The sequence below is a fragment of the Microcebus murinus genome, chromosome 3 (genome assembly GCF_040939455.1).
Source record: "Microcebus murinus isolate Inina chromosome 3, M.murinus_Inina_mat1.0, whole genome shotgun sequence".
In the NCBI taxonomy this organism is placed as follows: domain Eukaryota; kingdom Metazoa; phylum Chordata; class Mammalia; order Primates; family Cheirogaleidae; genus Microcebus; species Microcebus murinus.
The window spans coordinates 61,185,674-61,211,360 of record NC_134106.1 but is presented as its reverse complement, the minus strand read 5'-3'; the positions used below and the strand labels follow the sequence as shown (position 1 = coordinate 61,211,360).

Here is a 25,687-nt window from a genome sequence, read left to right as displayed (position 1 = left end):
GGTGGTGACGCCATCACGACGGGCGGTGGCGCCTGCGCAGTACCGAGGCTTTGGGGCGCTGCCTTGGGTACTGGAAAGGCTCTGCGGTTCCGGGGTCTTATTTTGGTACCAAGGACGCCGGACTGGCGCTTTTGGCCGGCTTGGCATTGGGTAGGCGGTATCTTGGGGCCCACATGAGCCAGTGGCATCATGCCCGAGGTGGCTGGGGCCGGGGTCGCGACTTTTCTGGACGTTCTTCAGCCAAGAGGAAGGGCGGAAACCACATTCCCGAAAGGTAATATGCCCTGGTCCGTGGGGATTGTCCTCCTAGCTCTCAGCTTCTGGACCTGAGCTTCATCTGTTGTGACTTCTGCCTGTCACTGTCGCGGCCTCAGCCTGTCACTGTCGCGGCCTCTGCCTGTCACTGTCGCGGCCTCGGGCTTGGTGTGTCAGTCGCTGGCATAGAGGCGTCGACCTACGCAGCGCCTCCGGCAGTAGCTGAAAGTGGGGCAGTGTCTGTTTGTCCTGTGATTTCTCCCTGCTATTTAAAAAGCGAGGTTCTGGCCATGATTCTCAGGTAAAATACGGAAGGACCACTTTAATGCGGAACTGTTAGTGTTGGGGCCACTCCTTAATTACCAAAATGGAACCCTTCTGAACTCATGAAGTTATGCTTTGTTGACAGAAAATGTGAGTAACAATTGGAGTGAATGAACCCACTAGTATCGACCTGAAAAGTTGGAAAGTTGGTTTATAAAGTTTCCAGAAATCACAAGGAGCATACTGTGTTGATTCTGAACAGGTCTCATTTGAGAGATCATCGTTTATAAGTTCAAATGACTGATTTTGAGATTTTGCTCATACGTGCAGAGAACTGTTTTTACTCCTTGAGACCTTTCTGTCTCCAGTCTCATACCTCATTAAGTCCCCTTCATTTTATCTCCTGAGTTATCTTTTGAGTATGTCGACTTCTCTGCATGAGCACCTAATACAGGTCTTGGCTGACCTATTGCAATTGGTTCCTAACTATTGTCTATATATCTACTATTTGTTTTCTTCCAGTCCATTCTTTTTTTTTTTTTTTTTGAGACTGAGTCTCACTCTGTTGCCCCTGCTAGAGTACTGTTGCTCTCTCCATGGTCAGGGATCCTCTCTGCTTCTCCAGCCCCATCTGTCACCACTCTTGTCCTGACTATCTATACTTCATATGTACAGAATTAACTGTAGTTAATTATCTCTCTCTTTTCTTCTTCTTGGTTAATTCCCTCTCTCTCCTTCTTACTAGTTAATTCTTTGTCTCTTTTTCTTAGTTAATTCTCCCTCTTCTTCTTCTTCTTCTTCTTCTTTTTTTTGCGTAGAGATGGGGTCTTTGCTATGTTGCCTAGGCTGCTTTCGAATTCCTGGACTCCAGTGAACCTCCCATCATGGCCCCCCAGTGTGCTGAGATTAGTGCTTTGAGCCACTGCACCCAGTGAACCCTTGTTAATTCTAACCCATCATATTTTTCACTGTGACTCCTAGCATTATTATGTGAAGTTCAGAGTCCCCTTCCTATTATGTTTTCTCTTAAAATACAGACTTGAATTTCCCTACTTTTCCAATTCAGTGGCATCAGTTGTATGAAGACTAAATAGACTGCAAAGTGAATTAATTGAATTTAAATTATTTCACGGCACATGTGTGTATTAATGGTACCTTAGTATTTGATACTGGGCTAGGTTTTATCAGGCATGCAGAAGTCCTGGCCATCTCTGGTTTTAGATGTGTCATATTTGTGGAAAACTTTGCACTATTTTGTTGCCTTGTATCTGTTTTCAAGATAGGGAAACAGGAAGAAGGATAGTATAGGTCATTACTGGGTGAGGTTGAATACATGGAGTGACCAAATGCAAAGCAGAGAGGAGAGGGGATTTAGTGTGTGGGCTATGATTCCCATTTTCAGAGAGTCTCATTTTGTGCAGGGAGACAAGGCTAACACAATTTGGCTAACAAAAAATATACTTACTAGGTGGAAAGACTATCTCCCTGTTGGACAACGGATGCCTGGGACTCGTTTCATTGCTTTCAAAGTTCCTTTGCAAAAGGTAAGCAGGAGTTAATTCAGTATTCTTTCAGAAATCTGGATTCACCATGCAGAACTCTGGTTCTCCACCCTATCACACTAGCACACTCCATTTTCCCTTTTTATAGCATGTGGTTTATAATGTCACCTTTACTATCCTGAAATGAAATTCATAAGTACATATAATCTACTTCTATGCATAATTTTAAAGGAACAAAATCAGTATAAAACCCTAATTATAAAGAATAAATAGAGTGAAAGTAATTTACAATTAAGTAATTTGTATTCAAATATGTAAATGTTTGGACATGACTGCACTAGAAGACATAGGGAAATAGTCACTTGTACCAAAAATGCAAGAACTACAGATGCAGACTGTTCTAAGGTAGATTATATTTCCTTAGTGGTAGGAGTTTCTATCATAGTGAACAGCTCTTAGTAGATTTCCAAACAAAACAAAATAAAGTCTTCACTTGGTTGATAAGGTGATTACTATCCTGGAAAATTCAATGTATATCACAGTTGTACCAAAAAATACTTTGTGTTTATCTGTGAATTATAGTTAGGTTGTAAGACTAAGATGAACAATTTTTTACCTTCATCAATGTTGACTAGAATATTCAAAAGTCATTCACATTGTGGGGCCACATTTGTAGGACTGTTCTGATTTTGGCAAGCTGTCTGGTATCCATCACTCTCACCCACTAAATGCCAGTAGGACCTCTTCCCTCCTGTTGTCAGAACCAAAAAAGAATGCCTTGGATTATCATGGTCATGATTTCAGCATAGAAATTCTGAATATTGTGTTTTTGTTTGAACTAGGAAAGGAATAGGTAGGCAAAGCATTTGATAGACATAAAAACGATGAGAAGAAACAGTAAAGGGCAAATATTGTCTTTTAGATTCCATGTCTCATTAAACCTGGTCAACATAGCAGAGATTAGTATCAGAAATAGCCCACTTTGGACATGTTGAGAATTGACTTAATTTGTGACTCATAGGTCAAGCTTCCTTATCATCTGCTGTGTCAGCTTTTCTGCATTTCTGGACTTAAAAATTAGTCATTTCAGAAAGATAAACACATGGGTTGTATCAACTCCAAGCATAGTGTTTGACGTATAGTAAGTACTTACCAAATGTTTCTTGCATGAATGAATGGATTTCCCACCCACATTTGCAGTTACTGTGAATATTCTCCCATACTCCTTCTGCTCTATGCTATTGTTCTAACTCCTCAAGTCCCTACTCTATGGCCTCTAAAAGTTCCTGAGCTTTCAGAAGGGTCCCTACTCAGCCCCTTTCCTGAAAGTACATCAGCAAGAGGAGAGAAACCAAGAAAACTCTTCAATTTCCTTTCCTCCACACAGCCATAGATCTTTTCTATATGATGTCATCATTAAAGGCTTCTTTTAGCTTTGTATACTCAAATTATTTTATTCAGTGTAGGGATTATTTAAAGTATAGTAAAGGGGATTATGAAGATGTATAACTGCTCCTAGGGTAGTCTCTGTATGTGTGATAGAGTTAGGGAGATAAACTATACTTGTGTAGTGGTGAAATGTGGCTTGGTTTCCTGTGTTTCTTATGGAAGTCACCCAAGGAAAAGCAGCCTCAATACTTGACAGTGACTTCTCAAGCACAGTAGAATATGAAATAGCATATGGTAAGTGTCAAGTGCTTAGGTAAGAAATACCTAGGAATTCCATGGAGGGAGAAATGACTCCAGACAATTAATCAAGAAAGGCTTTCTAAAGAGATGATGACATAAATTAGTTGTCTAAGGTGATTGTCCAGCTCGGTGGAGTTGATAATTGATCCATTAGTCTAAGTCCTTGCAAGAAACTAACTGTAGAGATTGTATACCTTGTTGTAATAATTTGCGCTTCAAAACTATTACAATGTTATGTGGAAGACTCAACATCATAAATCTATCTAATTTTCCTAAATTAATTTATACATTTAACATCATACCAATAGGAATTTTCTGAGTTAGTCTGATTCTAAAACTCAGAGAAAAATAAACGTAAGTGTCCAGGAAAATTCTGAAAAAGAAAGAGAGAGAGGTCATCAAGCCCTACCAGATACTAAGCCATATTGAAAGTGTGTTAGAGTATGAATTTGTACACAGGTTGAAAAAGGTTTCCCACACAAAGATTAAGATATATAGAAGTAAAAAGTTTATTTACTTTCCCTAGAAAGAAAGAGAAACCAAAAAAGAGAGAGAGTGAAAAGGAAAATGGCATGTCACTGAGAGGAAGTAGGGGAAAATGCTGGTGCTGAAGAAAAGTAGCCCAGTTTTTAAAGGGTAAAAATGGCTTTTTTCCCCTTTGCTGCACACTGATAAAGTGGCTGTTTCTATTTTTTCTCTTTTTTTCTTTTCCCTATGAGGTTGGCTTGATCAGAGTCCTTGGAATCTGGTTCTCAGGAGAGCTGGAGCGGTTAGCTTATACCCCTGTTGCCCTCTTAGGGCTCTTCAAAGTTGTGAAAATGAAACTCTCAAATAAAAAAATTTTAATCTTAAAGACAACGAGTTGAGTCCCAGGTGGTTGAGTAGACAAAAGGGCAGTTGTGCTGTGAGTTTTCTCTTCAAAGGGGCTGTGAGTTTATTTCTCTCACTTTCTGTTTGATAGTTTATCTTTCTCTGTTGGCTAGTTAATTAACAAGGCCATCCTTTCAGTGTTGTTGGAGCACAGTGAAACTATAATGTATCATACCGTAAGGGTGGTTACATGTCATTATGTATTGATCAAAGCCCATAGAAGGTTTTACATACATTAAATTACAACATTCTTGTCTTGAAAAAGTAGCAGTAGTTCTAATATCTCCTGTTGAGTGCTTATCTGTGCTAAGCTCAGATGATTACAATGAGTGACTATTTTATAGATGATAAAACAGGGTCAGAAAAGAAAGAGTTAAAATTTGAACTCATTTCTTTCTCTTTTTTTTTGTTGTAAAATATATGTAATGTATGTAGTTAGAATATACAACACAAAGAATGAACCATACATAATGTAAACTGTGGACTTTGCTTGATAATGATTTGTCAAAGTTGGTTCATCAATTTTAAAAAATGGACCACACTGGTAATGGAATGTTAATGGTGGGGGAGGCTGTTTAGGGTAGGAGAGGAAAGTACATGTAGGAATTGTCTGTTCTTTTGGCTCAGTTTTGCTGTGAGCGTGAGATTGCTCTAAGAACTAAAGTCTATGAAAAAAAATGTTGCTGGCACTTGAATAGCCAGGCAGATAAATGGAACAGAGCACAAGGTCCAGAAATAAGCCACATACACAAAATAATATTTAGCAATAAAAACCATCCTTCATATGTATAGACATTAAAAAATATATATTTATAAGCACCTAAATAGGCACTCCACTTAGAGCTGGGTATATACAGTGGTGAATAAAAATGTGGTCCCTGCCTTCTGGGAGTTTACAGTCTGTTTACAGGGAGTTTATGTATTAGGAGACCAACATAAAACAAACACAGAAATAAATCCATAGAAGTGAGTTTATTTTTTTCCTTCTGATCACTCTGGAAGAAAGGATTATATTATACTATACATTCCAGGAGAGTGGAAGCTTTTCTTTGAATCTCATTGTAAGCATCACAGGGCTTGAATAGATGCATAATACAATATAGAATTTTAAGTACACATTTGCTCTTTCTTATTTTACTTTCTCTGACAGAGTTTTGAAAAGAATCTTGCTCCAGAAGAATGCTTTTCCCCTTTGGATCTTTTTAACAAAATCCAAGAACAAAATGAAGAACTTGGACTGATTATTGATTTAACATATACTCAACGCTATTATAAACCAGAGGTAAATGAAATCCTTAATTGAAAAGAACTTTCTTCATTCTGATACTAAAATAATTTATAGTAATTCAGTAGTAGTTAGTAGTTACCATCTTGTGCTAATGTGAAGGCTGGCCTTCTTTCATGGATTATAAGTTTGAAAGGGAACCAAATGGTTTCCAGCAGTCTGTGCTGATGAAGTAGCAGTAGTACCAATATCTCCCATTGAGTGCTCATTCTGTGCTAAGTTTGGACGCTAGATGAGTACAATTACAAAACAGGCCCCAAAAAGGAAAAATTAAAACTTGAATTTACATAATATACTGTTTATCATTTTAACCATTTGTAAGTATACAATTCAGTGGCCTTAAATACATTCACAGTGTTGTATGACCATCACCACTGTTTATACCCAAACTTTCTGATCATCCCTGACAAAAATCTCTGTAACTGTTAAACAGTAATTTCCCTTTCTCCCCTTCCTCCATCTCCTGGAATCTTTAGTCTATCTTCTATCTCTATGAATTTGCCTATTCTAGGTACCTCAAACAAGTGGAATCATAAAGTATTTGTCTTCTGTCTGGTTTATTTCACTAAGCATGTTTTCAAAGTTTGTTATAGCATATATATCAAAATTTTATCCCTTTTTATGGCTGAATAATATTACATTGTGTGCATATACTGTTTTTTTAATCCATTCATTTATTGATGGACACTTGGGTTGTTTCCACCTTTTGACTATTGTGTATAATGCTGCTATGAACATTGGCATACAAATATTTGAGTCCTTTTTTTCAGTTCTCTTAGTTGCATAGCTAGGAGTGGAATTGCTGGGTCATATGGTAACTCTGTGTTTAACCTTATGAGAAACTGCCAAACTTTTTCCGTAGTATGGTCTTGTTTTTTTTTTTTTTTTTTGAGACAGAGTATTGCTCTGTTACCTGGGCTGGAGTGCCGTGGCCTCAGCCTAGCTCACAGCAACCTCAAACTCCTGGGCTCAAGCAATCCTCTGCCTCAGCTTCCCGAGTAGCTGGGACTACAGGCATGCACCACCATGCCCAGCTAATTTTTTCTATATATTTTTAGTTGTCCAGATAATTGCTTTCTATTTTTAGTACAGACAGGGTCTCACTCTTGCTCAGGCTGATCTTGAACTCCTGACCTTGAGGGATCCGCCCGCCTCGGTCTCCTAGAGTGCTAGGATTGCAGGCGTGAGCCACCATGCCCTGCGGTTCTTGTTTTTAAACTATTATCATATGCTGGTGAGGATGCTGAGAAAAGGGAACTCTTTGGTGGGAATACAAATTAGTATAGTCATTATGGGAAACAATATGGAGATTTCTCAAAAACCAAAAATAGAACTATCATACGATCCAGTAATCCCACTACTGGGTATTTATCCAAAGGATAGGAAATCAGTGTATATTAAAGGAATACATGTACCCTTACATTAATTGCAGAACTGTTCACAATAGCAAAGATAGGGAATCAACCTAAGTGTTCATCAATGGATGAATGGATAAAGAAAATGTATATTTATACAATGAAGTACTATTTGGCCATAAAAAGGAATGAAATCATGTCATTTGCAGCAACATAGGTAGAACTGGAGGTTATTATGTTAAGTGAAATAAGCCAGACACAGACAAATATCGTATGATCTCACTCATCTGTGGGAGCTAAAAAACATTGATCTCAGGGAGGTAGAAAGTAAAGTAATAAATAGTAACTAGAGTCCAGGAAAGATGTGGGTGTGTTCAGAAGGGGTGAAGAAAGATTGGTTAATGGTATAAACATACAGTTAGACAGAAGGAATAAGTTCTAATGTTCAATAGTAGAGTCAAGTGGCTATAGTTAACATCAATGTATTGTGTGTTTCAAAATAGCTAGAAGTGAGGACTTGAAATGTGCTCAACACATAGAAATGATAAATGCTCAAGGTGATGGATATCCTAAATACTCTGACTTGATCATTACACATTCTATGCATGTAACAAACTATTGCATGTACCCTATAAATAAGTACAAATATATCAATTAAAAATAAATAAGTAAACTGTTATCACAAATTTCAGACTTATACATGAGATATAATATGTGTAACAAACTATTGCATGTACCCTGTAAATAAGTACAAATATATCAATTAAAAATAAATAAGTAAACTGTTATCACAAATTTCAGCCTTATACATGAGATATAATACTTGTGAGTGTTCATTGTATACCCATGAACTCATTTGCCTTTAATCTTTATCAACTGATTGCTATCCTGTTTCATCTATACCACTACCTATTTCACCCAATACCATATTATTTTGAAGCGAATCTCAGGTATCATATAATTTTATCTGTACATTTTTGGTATATATACTTAAAATACATAACTTTTATTCCTTAATATTGTTTAATATCAAATATCTGGGCCAGGCACAGTGGCTCACACCTGTAATCCTAGCACTCTGGGAGGCCAAGGCGGGAGGATTGCTTGAGCTCAGGAGTTTGAGACCTGCCTGAGCAAGAGCGAGACCCCATCTCTACTAAAAATAGAAAAATTAGCCAGACATGGTGGCATGTGCCTGTAGTTCCAGCTATTCAGGAGGCAGAGGCAAGAGAATCGCTTGAGCCCAGGAGTTTGAGGTTGCAGTGAGCTACGATGATGCTACCACACTCTACCTGGGGCTACACACCAAGAGTATGTCTCAAAAAAAAAAAAAAAAAAAAAATCAAATATCTAGTCAGTATTCAAATTTATAGGTATCTCCTAAATGTCATATAAAATTGTCACTTTGCAATTGGCTGTTAGGTCTCTTAAGTCTTATCTTATTAAATGTATAGGTTCCCCTCCATGTTTCTCTTACTTTTTTTTTCTTTGTTAAATTTTATGTTTTGAAGGAACTGGGTAGTTTGTACTATTTAGAGTTTGATAATTCCATCTGCATGTGTTGTTAATATATTCCTCAATTCTTTAATTTCCTGTAAATTGGTAGTTGGACCTAGCTCGAGCAGATTCAGGCTTGATTTTTTTTTTTGTAAGACAATTTCATGGATGATGATATGTTTTTCCATCAGGAGGCTTATAGTAGGTGGTTGTCTCTTTCTGTGATATTAGCAGTCATTTATGATTGATGCCTAAATCTACGAATTCATTTGGGGCTTCAAAAAATTGTGAATTCTATCTTTTTATATACTAATTAGGTATATTTCTATAAAGAGAAGTTTTCGCTTATTAACTATTTGGCTGCCCAGTTATACAGGCATGCTTATTTTCTTATACTTACTAGTTTTCAAAATGATCCAGTTAACTAATATCCTCCAGTTAAGTTAGATTTAACTTATTTATTTTTTGTATATTATGAATTCCATTGCAATTGTTATTCCTATTGAGGCACAAATTGAGGCTGTATCTTTGGACAGTTAGAGCTTCTCAGTTTGTCTCCTGAGTCCTTTTGACACAACCCTAGCAATCTGGCCACCTTTTTTTTTTTTTTACTATTTATATGTTCCAAGCTTATCTTGTACATTTCCTGACCCACCCTGAATTTAGCCATTTTTCTAAGGAGCCTTGATTCCTTTTAGTGAGAATGGTATTTAAAGGTTATAATCTGAGTGCTAGAGGTGTTCATTGCTACTAGGCTATCAAATATCAATAATTGTTTCTAGAACTTTTGTGTGGACAGTGCTAGGAAATATCTTTGTTTGTAATGTAAAATATATCATGGGTTCATGCTTTCCACTTAAACTCAGAACTTCAGGATTTTCATTCTGTGTCTTCTTTTATATGTATCTATTACTACTTTGTCCCATCCCAAGAATACCAGTTCTCAGTAGTGCCTGGAATTCCCTATATCTCACAATTCAAACCTAGGTTATTCTGACTCTATTCTACTCTTCTACTTAAAATCACAGCTGCTTTATGAAGGCACTGACCCTTGAAATGTAAAATATTAATAGAGCTATTTATGTAATTTTTAGTTATGTATGCCTTCATTCACATGGAATTTGCTTTCAGTTTATTTTACCTATTTCATTATCTGTTTTGTAGTTTTATTGAAAATCAAGTGATACTCCCAGTTGAAGCAGTTTTGGAAAAAATGGCTCTTTTATCAGAATTGCTGACATACTAAGTTTATTATGATCTCTTGGTTTATATTTCTGGCTCCTCTAATTAATATTTAATTCTTTCCCTACAAATGAAATAATATACATTTTTCATGGTTTTGCTTTATAGGATTTGCCAGAAAGTATTCCTTACTTAAAAATTTTTACAGTTGGGCATCAGGTGCCTGATGATGACACTATTTTTAAATTCAAATGTGCTGTTAATGGGTTTTTGAACGAAAATAAAGATAACGGTGAGTTTTTGTTTTTTTTTTTTATCTGAACTTTGGTGTGCATTTTAAATGGGATTGGGGACTTTTGATATTTTTAACAGTTCTGACATTAGGCCTGTTGTATTGGATGATGTAAAGGTGAAAATGTCATATGGTGCTAATAGGGTAAGATGTTTTTCCTTTTGTTGGTCACAAGTTTACCTTACTTTGGAAAGTGATTTTAGTGAGAAGTATGAAGCAAACTAGCTCACTCATCTCTTTTTAAAAAATTCAAATGGGAAATATATAATAAAATAAAGATGTTATTTTGCTTGCACTGGTTAAGAGGTGAGAGGTGGAAAAAAAGTCTAAAAACCTGAGGATCAAATTTGCGTGTCAACCTTGCGCAGGGGCCATGCTAATCTTCCGTATCATTCCAATTTTAGTATATGTACTGCCAAAGTGAGCATGGCAGGATCTTAGAGTTATGTAAAAGAGACAAAAGGCAAAGTTTAGGAGTCAGACCCCTAAAAGGAAAACAAAAAAGAATTGGAATTGACTGGAATTGTCATTGGAATTGACCCTTTGTCATAAGTATTTAAGATATTTCTGCTGTTTTTCTACTTTGAGTACAGGTGAGGAAGGACACTACCACTTCTTAGTCTTCAGACAGGAAGAACTTAAGTCAAAGGCTGGTGATTTCTTGTTCCCGCTTTAAGATCTACCTTACTCTGTTGAAAATAGATCTTGATGGCATCTCTATTTTAAGGATCCAGTTGCCTTTTTCTGGTATCTACCTACCAGAAAGAACATAATATTTGTTATATTTTAAGACTGAAAAAGCTTTTGTCTTTGGAAAGCAACTGACACCCACAGGGCAAAGCCTTCATTTTTGCCTGCTTTCTAAATTCAGCTTGAGGAGTGCATGCTTTATTATATAAATCTGACAAATAGTGAATATTCCTTTTTTTTAAAATATGACAGGGAATAGTGGAGAAAGAATAGAGTCAGAGGTGAGAAGATAGGAAATGGAAGGAGAGAGAGAGATAGAGAGAGAGAGAGACTGACTGACTGCATTGGTGAGTTTGAAGATAAATTTTCAAACTATAATTTGGTTGGTCACTCAGTGTAGGCACTTGCTTTTAATTGTGTTAAATCTTGTTCACAGATCTTTCTCTGTACTTTAACTTTCAAACTTGAGAGGTTTGGTTTTAGCCTATGAGAACCACAACATCTACAGAGGAAGAAAATTATATCATTTGTATAAGCTGTAGTCACAGAAATATTACCTCTTAAAACGTGAGGATACAGCTGCCAAGCCTACTTGGCTCTTCCAGGGTCTTTTGTGTGAAACTGTTTTACAGTGTTTCATCTGTTCTGTAAGGGCTAGGAGGTTCTTAAGAGTAAGTGAGAATGCGTTTTGAAATCTTAGCTGTTTACCTGTTACACTGAGTATTTTCAGTTGGGTAGACTGAACCCCATGTTGGTCTTCTGCCTGAGTTGTGCTGACTTATCTAAGTCTTGTGTTACTACCGTAGCAGTCTTCGGACCTTGTTTAGGATCAGTTTTGGCTACCTCTGCTAGAAGCCCTTCCCACAGATACTGTGTTTCCCTGAAAATAAGACCTATCCATAAAATAAGCCTTAGTAGGATTTCTAAGCATTTGCACAATATAAGCCCTACCCTGAAAATAAGACCTAGTGATGGGTGTGGCTACGCAGTGTATCTGCACAACCCATGAATTTTGTCGTGGAGTGGTAAAGAAGATGAGCAGCCCTTCTCATCTGCCCCATTGTGACAGCTATTATCCCAGAGGTGACTGGAAAGGTGTGGGCAGCCCCACTAACAAGGTTGGTTCCCCCGTCAGGTCCTGGCCATCCTGTGCGTGCTGAAAGCTGAGGCTTTGAGGGGAAAATAGCATATCCCCTGAAAATAAGCCCTAGGGTGTCTTCTTGAGGAAAAATAAATATAATACCCTGTCTTATTTTCAGGGAAACATGGTACCAGGCTCACTGCTACAGAGAAGGACACTATATACTCTCCATTCCCTAGAACTGGTACAGACTTAGAAGGCAAAAAACACTGAGATCCTTTTAGCCTTATTGTTAGGGCTTAGGGATACAGAAGTGAATAGCATTTTTTGTTCTTCAGAAACTCAGTTATCTAGGAAAATAAATATGTAGTACATGTGGTTTAAGACATGTGAGTTAATTATAATAAAGGAATAAATTAAGTGTGGTGAGAATAGAGAAAAGAGATTGAGGAAGGCCTGACTGAGGAGACAGCATTTGAGCTGGGCTAGGAGGAAGAGGATTTTATCGGAATGAGAGGACAGTCCAATTTTGGGGAATAGGTACAAAAAGCACAGGGCTTGAAGCCATGGAGAAGTGGCCTCTTATGTGACTAGAAGGTAATGTGAAAGGGCATGGAATTCATATGCTCATTTTCAACAAATATATACTCTTCTGTGTTGGAGGTGCTGTTCTAGTAAGTGGGAATAGAATGAAGTCCTTGTCCTTATGTACTTTATATTCTGATGGGGGGGAGAGATACATAAGCAAGTAAATATACTGAATGTAGATGCTGATAAGTGCTTTGAAGAGGAAAAAACAGGAAAAAGGGGTGAGGGAAGAGGTGGGTGATCAGGGGAGGCCTTGCTATTAAGATGTTATTTGCATCTGGACATAGTAGCTCACGCCTGTAATCCTAGCACTTTGGGAGGCTGAGGCTGGAATACTGGTTGAGGCCAGGAGTTTGAGACCAGAGTGAGACTCTGTCTCAAAAAAATAAATAAATAAATAAAAATAAAAAGAGGTTATTTGAGCAGATCTTTTTTTTTTTTTTTTTTTTTTTGGTATATTATGGGGGTACAAAAGTGTTAAGGTTACTAATATTGCCCATGCCCCCCCTCCCCTGAGCAGTTCTTAAGGAAGTGAGGAACCAAGCCACTGTATATCTGGGGGAGGAGTGTGCTAAGGCAGAGGGAACAGGAGGTGCAGAGTCCCTGAGGCATGATTGTGTTTGGCACTTTTGAGGAGTGGTAAAGAAGCCAGTGTGGCTGGAGTGGAGTGAGGGACCGAACAATAGGAAATGTGATCAGAGAGGTTGCAGAAGTGGGCAGGAGGGAGATGAGTCATATAGGTCCTTGTAAATCATAGTAAGGATCATTACAGACTTACAGTGTAGTTGGAAAGACAGATTAATATCCATTTATAAGGGTTCTAAATGCCATGCTAAGAAGTTTGAAGATTTTTAAGCAAAGGAGCAATGCAGTCAAGCCTATATTTTAGAAAGATAACATGTTTAACAATGGAGCCCTACTCTGTCTAAAATTTATGAAGAAAAGAAAGATATCTTCCACATGGAGGATCAACTGAGATAGAAGAGATTCAGGTAGGGAGATGAACTTGTTGTAGTAATATAGGCAGGTGACACCTAGTCACAGACACAGATCATGCTAAGATAAAGTACACATTGTTGTTTTTTATTTAATTCCTCATATAATTTTTTTAAATGATGGACTAGGAAAGGCAGTGGTATAGTGGGAAAAATCTTAGACTTGATTCTAGTCTTTGTTCTGTTTGTCTGCTATGTAACTTTGGCTTACATCTCCCAGCCTAGCCTTTCCGTTGTAAAATATGAATAGTGCTGTTTACCCAAGTACTTCACAGGCCACATAGACCTGTGGCATGTGAGGAGCACCACATGAGAGAAGGAATGGAAGGGAGCACTTTGGAAACTCAGAATACTACAGAGGCTGTTCTTCTTAGTTCAGTATCAAAAGTGAAGGCATTCCATTTGTTTCATTAAGAAACAAATTTCGGCCGGGCGTGGTGGCTCACGCCTGTAATCCTAGCTCTCTGGGAGGCCGAGACGGGCGGATTGCTCAAGGTCAGGAGTTCGAAACCAGCCTGAGCAAGAGTGAGACCTCGTCTCTACTATAAATAGAAAGAAATTAATTGGCCAACTAATATATATAGAAAAAAAAAATTAGCCGGGCATGGTGGCACATGCCTGTAGTCCCAGCTACTCGGGAGGCTGAGGCAGGAGGATCGCTTGAGCCCAGGAGTTTGAGGTTGCTGTGAGCTAGGCTGACGCCACGGCACTCACTCTAGCCTGGGCAACAAGTGAGACTCTGTCTCAAAAAAAAAAAAAAAAAAGAAACAAATTTCATTCTTGTTGTAGCCTGTTAGTCTTCACTCCATTTTTCTGTAATTAAATCAGTTACTGGCTGGAAATGGTGGCTCACACCTGTAATCCTAGTACTCTGGGAGGCCGAGGCTGGAGGATTGCTTGAGCTCAGAAGTTTAAGCTGAGCCTGAGCAAGAGTGAGACCCTGTCTCTACTAAAAATAGAAAAAATTAGCCGGTTGTGGTGATATGCACCTGTAGTCCCAGCTAATCAGGAGGCTGAGGCAGGAGAATCACTTGAGCCCAGGAGTTTGAGGTTGCTGTGAGCTAGGCTGACACCATGGCACTCTAGCCTGGGCAACAGAGACACTGTCCCCTCCCCCCTCCCAAAAAGGAAAAAGAAATCAGTAATTGCTGGGCATTCTGTATTAAGACAAATGGGTTTGTCTCAATGCAGTTTTAGCTCTTAGTACCTGACCAGGCCTTCTGCAGTTTACATCACTGTGTCTAACTGGGGCTATGCAAAATTTACCAGAGACATTGAGTTTTGGCTTTCTGTTTGATGATTCTTTATAATATATTCCTAAAAAGATATCTCTGTTCAGAGTTATTCCTTTTTGGGGAGTAGTAATGCTGTGGTAACTCTTCAGTTTTACTCTTTAGAAAAACGTAGAACTTACTTTTAGTGTATCTACTTCAGCTGTTTAACTCTGTATTTCCTGTTTTGTAGACAAACTTATTGGAGTCCACTGTACTCATGGTTTAAATAGGACTGGCTACCTCATCTGCAGGTAAGTTGCCAACCTCAGAGGCAGACCATTTTTAGGCTGTTTTTGTCTATTTGCAATGGTAATATAAACTTATTGCAAAAAATGCAGTTGGTATAGAAATGTATGAAGTAGAAAGCAGTCATGTCCCCCACCCAGAATTACCAACATCAATAATTTAGTACATATCTTTTCAGACTTTAAAGATACAGATATAAGCACATATATGTAGTTTAATTGTTAATGCATGATGGACATCTTTCTATAAAAGTACTTGGAGACTTTATTCTTTTTAAAGGGTGCATAGCTTTTCTGTACACTGATGAACATAAAAGTCAGAAGTTTTTTATATTATAAAACATCAAAGAAGTGAACATTTCTTTATGAACATCTTTCAATACATATGCCATTGTCCCAGATATAATTTCACTCAAAGTGGAATTTTTGAATCAAATACTATGTATCCTTATGCTTTTATGGTCATACTGTACCAATTTATGTTTGTTCATTCACAAAGTATTTATTGAGCATCTCTTATGTGTAGGCACTGTACTGGGTGCTAGCAAAGAGACTTCACCCACCCTTTATGAATCCTAACAGAGAAGGAATAGATATTAAAGAATCACACAAATATATGTAGAATCACAATTCTGACAAGTGCTAAGAAAGAGAGGGACGTGGTACAATGAGAATATGTAACAGGCAGGATTTGACTTCATTAAGACGGTTAGAGGTTTCCGTGGGGAGGTTTGAGCACATATCTTAAATATGAGTAGGTATTAATCAGGTAGGGCCATCGTGGCGGGAATTCTGAACATAAGGAACAGCAACGACCCTACAACAGGAAAACATAGTCTGTGTTGGAAGGACTGGCCAGGGAGGCTGGGCCATGGGGGAAGTATGGCATTAAAATGGAGCTGGAAGTAGGGGCAGGAGTTAAATTATGCAGAGCTATTTAAGGTTTTAGTCTTAAGAACAATAGAAAACCATTGAATTTCTTTGCTGGGGGTGAGTATAGGGAACATAATCAAATTTGCATTTTCAACCTGTCATTTGCTACTGAGTGAAAAATACAAATTCCCTGTAGAGGGAAAGAGATAGAAGTAAGGAAACAAGTTAGGAGACTTTTGTAGGAATTGAGGCATAATGGTGGATTGGACCAGGGTGTGGTCATTTTGGTGGAAAGATGTGGACATATTCTGGAGACATTTAAGTAATATCATTGTCAGGAGTTGGTGGTAGGTTGAGAAGATGAGAGTAAGGAAGAAATGACTGACAGTTACGATGACTAGCCCGCAGTTGGCTACACAGTATTTTTTAGATATAATGTTAATATTTTTCCCAATTTGTCTTCTGGTTGTTGGTTTCTGATAAAGGAAGTCTCTTTCTGTTTTTAGCATATAAAGCATTTTGACCAAAAATGAGTTAATTTTTTTAAATTTAATTTAATTTTTTAAAGACTAGTGAAGTGTAGTAGTGAGGAGGGGGGAAAGTAGTAGAACAAGGAGTTCAGTCTGTAACTGACTATGAACAATCAAGTGAGATAACTCACTACCTTCGGACCAGCCAAAAATGACTTAAATTTTATTAATTTGGTCCAGTATTTTCTTTCCTTTTCTTTATCATTTAAATTATATTAACATAAATAACTATATTAATAGATTTTCTAAAGTTGGGTCATCCTTGCATTCTTGAAATAAAGCCTTTTTGTAGTCATGGTATATCATTATTTAATAATTACTGGATTAGATGTGCTGATATTTTCTTAAGATTTTTATATCTACATTTGTAAGTGAAATTGGACCTTTTTTGAAAAAACTTGATTTTTTTCTTTTCGTATATATAAATGACCCAAATTATGTTGTTTTGTTAGATATTTGATTGATGTAGAAGGCATGAGGCCAGATGATGCAATTGAATGTAAGTATGAGGGTTGTCACTATTTTTCCTTTTTACAAAAGTTAAAGGTGGAAATGTGGATGAGTTTCTCAAATTTTGAAAAAAAAAGTTTGTAATTCATTTGTTCCTCATATATGATAGTCTTGTCAAAGTTTTAAAGAAATGTTTGTGGAAGTAGCAGAATATAACAGCCTGAATAATTAGCCAGTGAATTTCAACTTTGATTTGCTTTCTCTGGGAAAGGTTTGCTTTTTGTACAGTTATTTCTAATAATTCATCCACTCTTCAGTATTCAATAGGTGCCGAGGACATTGCTTAGAAAGACAAAACTACATTGAAGACCTTCAGAATGGTCCTATCAGAAAGTAAGTCTTGCATTTTATATGTGACATTTGTGGTTAGGGAGAGCTCTTTCTTTTTCAATTTTTAATTATTATGAGTATGTAATTGTATATATTTATACGGTACATGTGATCTTTTTTTTTTTTTTTTTTTTTGAGACAGAGTCTCGCTTTGTTGCCCAGGCTAGAGTGAGTGCCGTGGCGTCAGCCTAGCTCACAGCAACCTCAAACTCCTGGGCTCAAGTGATCCTTCTGCCTCAGCCTCCCTGGTAGCTGGGACTACAGGCATGCGCCACCATGCCCGGCTAATTTTTTTTATATATATATCAGTTGGCCAATTAATTTCTTTCTATTTATAGTAGAGACGGGGTCTCGCTCTTGCTCAGGCTGGTTTTGAACTCCTGACCTTGAGCAATCCGCCCGCCTCGGCCTCCCAAGAGCTAGGATTACAGGCGTGAGCCACAGCGCCCGGCCACATGTGATCTTTTGATACAGGCATACAATGTGTGTGAATCAAATAAGGGTAATTGGGATATCCATTACTTCAAGCATTTATCGTTTCTTTGAGTTGGAAACATTCCATTCCACTCTTTTAGTTATTTTAAAGTATACCATAACTTATTGTAGACTATGGTCACTTTGTTGTGCTATCAAATATTGTTTATTCTATCTAACCATATCTTTGTATCCATTAACCATCCCCACTTTATCCCCACTACCCTTCCCAGCCTCTGGTAACCATCATTGCATTCTCTGTCTCCATGAGATCAATTGTTTTAATGTTTAGCTCCTACATATGAGTGAGAATATGTGAGATTTGTCTTTCTCTGCTTTGGGTTATTTCATTTAACATAATATTCTCCAGTTCCATCCATGTTCTTGCAAATGACAGGATTTCATCCTTTTTATGGCTGAATAATATTCCATTGTGTATATGTACCATATTTTCTTTCTCTGTTCATCTGTTGATGGACACTTAGGTTGCTTCTAAATCTTGGCTGTTGTCAATAGTGCTCCAATAAACATGCAGATATCTTTTTGATATACTGAATTCCTTTCTTTTGGATATATACCTAGCAGTGGGATTGCTGGGTCATATGGTAGTTCTATTTTTTGTTTTTGAGGTACCTACATACTATTCTCCATAGTGGTTACACTAATTTACATTCCCACTAACAGTGTATGTACAAGAGTTCCTCTTTCTCCACATCCTCGCTAGTATTTGTTATTGTCTGTTTTTATTTTTTTTTGATAAAAGCCATTTTAACTGGGGTGAGATGATATCTCATTATAGTTTTGATTTGTGTTGCTCTGATGACTAATGATGAGCATTTTTTCATATACCTGTTGGCTATTTGTATGTTTTCTTTTGAGAAATGTCTATTGAGATATTTTGTCCATTTTTAATTGGATTATTTGATTTTTTTTTCCTGTTGAGTTGTTTGAGCTCCTTTTATATTCTACTTATTAATCCCTTGTCAGATGAGTAGTTTGCAAATATTTTCTCCCATTCTCTGGGTTCTCTCTTCACTTCGTGATTGTTTCTTTTGTTGTGCAGAAGCTTTTTACCTTGATGTCATGCCAGGGAGCTCTCTTTTTATATAATTTATTTTTATTTTTTAATTTTTTTTCAAAAAGCTATATTTATTTAATTTAAATGACAGGCCTTTATTCTGAGATTATGTTCTTCCTACTTTTTGGGTGTTAAAATACATTTTCTCTTACATAATGATGCTGATAGCGGATGGTAGTTTTGTTTTGTTTTTTTCTGTTTTTGTTTTCTGTCCTTAGCTGGCAAAATTAAAAGCCAGAAACACTTAAATCCCCCAATTAAAAACATTTTTTTTTTTTTTTTTTACAAATTTAATGGTGCTTAAAACTGAGAGCCTAGGAACTATAGCCTAAGCTAAAAGCCAACCTTCTGTGTTACATATTTCACAGTACTGAATTCTTTCTTGGTAGTTTCCCCATACAAATTATGTAGCAGCAGAAAAGTCAATCTTAATTTATATTAAGCCAGTGTAAACAGGGGCTTAATTTCAAGCACCAAAGAAATATATTTTCCATCAACACCATGGTTATATTCTTTTTATACAATTTACGTTGCATATATCCATTCTTCTGGTAGCTTGTTTACTTGCTCGTGAAAGCTAAACAAATATTAATGGGGGAAGGAAGAAATTGTTATTTTCTTTTCTTTTTTAAATTTTTTTCTTAATAAAATTAATTTTTCTTTTTTTTCTCTTCTCTCTTTTTTATCCCATTTCTGAAGACAATGTCCGAGAAATTGTTATTTTCATAGGCCAAAATCTGGTTGCTAAATTGCTAAATTTTGAAACCAGTAACATTGTGTGGAAATATTCTCTTTTAGGAATTGGAATGCCAGTGTATCTAGGTCCAGTGGTTTTCAAGACTCAGCACATCTTATGGAACCAGTCCACACCATGAATAAGTCTATTAAACAAAGCCATAGGTATAACCAACATAGGAACCAAGGTTACCCAACTCCTTCTCGGCATTTCCACACCCAAACCCCAAATTTGCAACAGTCATTCAGGTACCTCTCTCTGCTTTCCCTTTCTCTAGAATTGAAATAGAAATTAATACTATAAATTAGTAAAAACACATTATGATTATAGTGTGGAATTGGTGTTTTCTTGCTGATCTTTTTCAACCAGGAGATACCATCTTGCTCTATTTTGCATGTAGGACTGGAAAATCGAGGTACAGGGTGGGGAATATGTGACTTTTCAGAGGAAGTTGGGAAAGAGACATAGAAATTTTCATTTATTTTAAACGTAGTTTAAGCCAAGGGTTTGATGTGGCTACTAAGAAGGATCCTGCATTCTTAGGCTATATTAATTACAGTATAGTTTTCAGAATAAAGATTGTTATTTAAAGAGTAAATGTAACTTATACAAAAAATAAAATTCTAATAGAGGCCAGGTGTGGTGGCTCACACCTATAATCCTAGCATTTTGGGAGGCCAAGGTGGGAGGATTGCTTGCGGCCAGGAGTTTAAGACCAGTCTGAGCAACAGTTTGACTCTTTGTCTGCAAAAAATAGAAAAATTAGCTGGACATGGTGGCATGCACCTGTAGTCCTAGTTACTTGGGAGGCCAAGGCAGGAGGATTGCTTGAGCCCCATAAGTTTGAGGTTGCAGTGATCTATGATCTCGCTACTGCACTCTGGTCTGGGTGACAGAGTGAGATCCTGTCTCACCCCCTGCCCCCCAAAAAAAATTCTAACAGAGAAATTTGCAAAGGATTTGAACAGATAAATTCCTTGGAAAATGGGAAAAACCTTAGTACAGTTAAACTAGTGTGTTAGTCATTGGGTTCTCCAGAATAACAGAACCAATAGGATGGATGAGAGGTTTTTTTTATTAGGGGAATCAGCTCATGCATTTATGGAGGCTGAGAAGTTTCATGATAGGCCCTCTGCAAGCTGGAGAACCAGGGAAACCAGTAGTATGGCTCAGTCTAACTCAGAAAGCCTCAGAATCAGAGAAGCCGGTGGCATAACTCTCAATCCAAGGCTGAAGGCTTGAGATTCTGGGAAGGGTGAGGGGGCACTGGTGCAAGTCTTGAAGTCCAAAGCTAGAGAACCTGGAGTTCTGATGTTCAAGGGTAGGAGATCAAGGGAGAGAGAAAACAAATTTGCCTTTCCTCTGCCATTTTGTTCTATTGAGGCCCCCAGCCATTTGGATGGTGCCCGCCCACATTGAGCTTGGCTCTTTCCCACTCAGTCCACCCACTCACACAATAATATCCTCCAGAAACACCCTCAGACACACCCAGATTTAATGCTTTGCCAGCTGTGTCCGTATCCCTTAATCCAGTCAAGTTGACACCAAACATTAACCATCACAAATAGCCAGGAATTATTCTTAGCCTATTAATGTAGCAACAAGTTTTTTGTTGTTGTTTGTTTTTTTATTTTTTGGAGACAGCGTCTCACTCTGTCAGCTGGACTAGTGTGCAGTGGCATTATCATAGCCCACAGCAACCTCAAACTCCTGGGCTCAAGCAGTCTTCCTGCTTCAGCCTCCCAACTAGCTGAGACTACAGGTGTACATCACTATGCCCAGCTAATCTTTCTATTTTTTGTAGAGACAGAGTCTCAGTCTTGCCCAGGCTGGTCTCAAATTCCTGGCCTCAAGTAGTCCTCCCATGTTGGCTTCCCAAGTGCTAGGATTACTGGCATGACCCACCACGCCCAGCGTTTAGCAACACTTTTTGATGTGCATTCCAGTGTAGTGATTGTCAGGCTGGACTTGGATTTGCATCTTGGCTGTATCATTCACCCACTGTGTGATCTTGGGTAAGATTCTTTTCTAAATTTCCACTTTCTCATCAGTGGAGATTTTAATAATTTTAATACATACCATATAAGGGTTGTTGTTGACTATTAACATGAGCAGGTTAGCACATTGTAGACACTTTCAAAAAGCTATTTGCATTTTTAAAAGATAAACATTTCAAAAAGATGTTGCTAGTGGCACTGAAAATTAGTATAACTCTTTTGAAAAATAATTTTAATAGCCATAAAAAATGCTCATTCCTGATAATTCCATGTTGAAACTAAGAAGTATATGGAAAAGGTTATATCATTCAGTCATTCAGCATATTTCTCAAACTCCTTGCTATGTGTCAAGCACTGGGCTAGGTGCTCCGCATACAGTAGTGTTTGTTCTGAGATCTTAATCACAGAATTATTTGTGGTAGTCACTTATATTTATAATAATGGAAAGTATATTATTGAAGAGTATAAGTAGTTATTGTAGCCATACTATAACATTTTATAAAGCCATCGAAAGTGGAGCGCTCTCTCTTTTTTTTTTTTTAAAGATAGGGTCTCACTCTGTTGCCTGGGCTAGAGTGCCGTGGCATCAGCCTAGCTCACAGCAACCTCAAACTCTTGGGCTCAAGAGATCCTCCTGCCTCAGCCTCCCGAGTAGCTGGGACTACAGGCATGCGCCACCATGCCTGGCTAATTTTTTCTATATATATTAGTTGGCCAATTAATTTCTTTCTATTTTTAGTAGAGATGGGGTCTCACTCTTGCTGAGGCTGGTTTTGAACTCCTGACCTCGAGCAATCCGCCCACCTCGGCCTCCCAGAGTGCTAGGATTACAGGCGTGAGCCACCACGCCCGGCCTTGGAGCTCTCTTTTGATAACTGAAAATAATAGGCTATGATTCAACAGTCAAAAAAAGGTTCTGGGGGGAAAGACCAAAAGGAAATCTAACCAGCTGAATTACAGTAAGTAGGCTTTAGAATTTTGGGGAGGAGGGTATTTTTTCTTTTCTCAGATTTCCAAATTTTCTTTTATGTAATTATGTTAGACTTGCTGATCTTGCTTTTGAAACAAATAAATATAAATCCTAATTTTCCAAATTTGTTACATGTACCATGGTTAAAGTTTTTCTACACTTACACTTAATTTATAAAGTAGAAGCAGCTTTCTGTTTTTGACACTAAATAGCTTATTCTGTCTATGTCAACCCTGCCAGACTTTGAGAGAGAAAGCATTTGATTAGAGTAGTGTGGGCATGCATTTATCTCTATAGGGAAAGGTGGTAAGGCTACCGGGCACCTACTGTGTGCCAGGGCATTGCAGATACTTGAAATATATTATCTTAATCTACCTTCATAGCAGCCCATGAAGATGGAAAGTATTATTAGCTCCATTTTAGACAGAACTAAGAGATATAAAGATTAAGTAATTTATCTGCTAAGGTCACACAGGAAACAGTAAAACTAGAATATCTATGTATTATTTTATAAAGCTTATATATTTTATTAATCCTAGTAATGGTTTATTACTTTTTGTTTTAAGAAAATTTCCACAGAATCAGAGTGTTTACCAGAAAAGCCATATCCCTCCTCCTGGTCCCCCTGGAGAGGACTATTCACAAAGGAGATACTCTTGGAATGTGAAGCCAAATGCCCATCAAACAGCCCAGAATAAGAGGTGGTATTCTGACGGTTACAGCAGACTATCCTATCCAGCCTACTGGGGATGGACCAAGTGATACAAACCTGTCCTGGAAATGGACCTGGAGACCAGAGCTGGACTGAAGATAGCTAGAGTGACTGTTAATTAGATCAGGTCAAATGAGGTTTTTTATTTTATTGTTCCCTTGCGTGTTTGAGCTTAAGGAAAAATAATATTGATATTTACCTCTTTGCTGATAAGTTTGTAGTAATATAGCAGTGCAGGAAAAAAATCTGTCATTCTAATCTTAAAATTTTTCTAAAAGAAAATATTTTAGAACTGATAAAGTATTAAGAACTTCCCTTGCAGATTATTTTTAAAAATCTATCTTGCTTTTTCTATTATATGTATTTCCTTCTAACTAGACTTGTGATATGAGTGTGTGTATGTTCAGAAATTTTTAGTGTTTTTGTTATGTTCTATTACTGACCTGGTCTTAGGATATCTTTATTTTCCCTAACTGTTCAAAATTTCTATTAAAATCTACCCAAGAGATAATTTCTTTAGGACCTAGTCATTGTCTGTAATTAATTGTGATTAGATATTTCTTTCTTTGGCAGTCGATTCTGGAATTTACCAACATCCTTTCGCTGAATTGACAGACAAGCCATCTCACACAGGAATGGATAAACTTTTAGGGATTGATTGTCATTTGGGCAAGAGAGACTGATTGATAAACCAGAATACCAGTTGATTAAGTTAGTGAGTAATTTACTAGTAATTCACTATAATTTATTAAGAATATTATTTAATAAAATAATTTACTAGCCGGGCGCGGTGGCTCACGCCTGTAATCCTAGCTCTCTGGGAGGCTGAGGCGGGCGGATTGCTCGAGGTCAGGAGTTCGAAACCAGCCTGAGCAAGAGCAAGACCCCGTCTCTACTATAAATAGAAAGAAATTAATTGGCCAAATTAGCCGGGCATGGTGGCACATGCCTGTAGTCCCAGCTACTCGGGAGGCTGAGGCAGCAGGATCGCTTGAGCCCAGGAGATTGAGGTTGCTGTGAGCTAGGCTGACGCCATGGCACTCACTCTAGCCTGGGCAACAAAGCGAGACTCTGTCTCAAAAAAAAAAAATAAAAAATAAAATAAAATAATTTACTTTGTTATCCTGACAGGATAATTGTCATTAGCTGGGTAGGAATATTCAGAAAACTTAAAACTTTTATAGATTATAAAGGTTGCTTGATGAACAGAGTATGTGTATATGACCATTTAAGTATCTGGGAAGGGTGGTTGTGTCATTGCTCCTCTGTTGAACATAACATCCTGGGATCTCTCTCCAGTTGCCTCTCACAGTGGAGTGGTAGTTTACTTTGACATTTTCTAAGTCGTCCCTTCTGCTGCTGTTCAGCTAGAACACACAGATCACTTGGGATGTTGTTAATTATTTTTATTTGGAGAGGAAGCAAGAAACCTTTGCTTGTTCAAGGAAGTATCTTGTCATCATGACACATAGTAAGTCTCAGTAGATATTTGATGAATATAAAAGTTGGCTTTATTTTTATTTATTTATTTAATTTTTTGAGACATGGTCTCACTCTGTTGCCCGGGCTAGAGTGCATCATCATAGCTCACTGCAACCTCCAACTCTTGGGCTCAAGCAATCCTCCTGCCTCAGTCTCTCAAGTAGCTGGGACTACAGGTGTGTGTGCCCCCCCCCTTTTTGAGACAGAGTCTTGCTGTGTTACCCCAGGTAGAATGCAGTGGCATTGTCATAGTCACTGCAACCTCAAACTTCTGGACTCAGGCAATCCTCTTGCCTCAGCCTTGTGAGTAGCTCTACCCATAACATACTACACCATAGTCGTTTTTGTTTTCCAACTTTTATTAAGTCAGTATTCTAAGTTCATGTTATTTACTACGTAAATATTCATCACAAGCCGTAGTGTACCATGACTGTCCCCAGCCTAGCTCACAGCAACCTCAAATTCCTGGGTTCAAGTGATCCTCCTGCTTCAGCCTCCTGAGTAGCTAGGATTATAGGCACACACCACCACGCCCAGCTAATTTTTCTATTTTTAGTAGAGAGGAGTTTCCCTCTTGCTGAGGCTGGTCTCAAACTCCTGAGCTCAAGCAATCCTCCCACGTCAGCCTCCCAGAGTACTAGGATTAAAGGCATGAGCCACCGCGCCTAGCTAGTGTTTTCCTTTCTTTCTTTCTTTTTTTTTTTTTAAAGATTATTTAACTAAAACTTTATGCCTTTCCCTTAAGCTACAAGCACTCTTTGGACTAGCATTAAATTACATTGTACACACAGAACTATGACAGCTTAGATTTGCCCTGGAACATAAAAATAACTTTCTATTTCATAATTTTACTGGCTTTTAGTTTTAGTAGGGAGGAAACAAGCATTTTGTGTTCAAGAAATTGGTACATTAAATGAATAGCTACGTGTTC

The 25,687-nt window shown here is 37.7% G+C and overlaps 1 protein-coding gene and 1 pseudogene across 1 annotated transcript; one reads left to right on the top strand and one right to left on the bottom strand.

The window, feature by feature from the left end:
* On the top strand, positions 1 to 23,796 carry DUSP11 (dual specificity phosphatase 11). The gene is made up of 9 exons (XM_012788682.2): positions 1 to 274; positions 1,988 to 2,063; positions 5,731 to 5,862; positions 10,068 to 10,191; positions 15,010 to 15,070; positions 16,920 to 16,966; positions 17,235 to 17,310; positions 19,658 to 19,843; positions 23,129 to 23,796. The coding sequence occupies exons 1-9, from the start codon at positions 174 to 176 to the stop codon at positions 23,322 to 23,324; spliced, it is 999 nt and encodes a 332-aa protein (XP_012644136.1). The 5' UTR covers positions 1 to 173; the 3' UTR covers positions 23,325 to 23,796.
* On the bottom strand, positions 10,520 to 10,619 carry LOC142870314 (uncharacterized; annotated as a pseudogene).
* Positions 23,797 to 25,687: the final 1,891 nt, after the last annotated feature.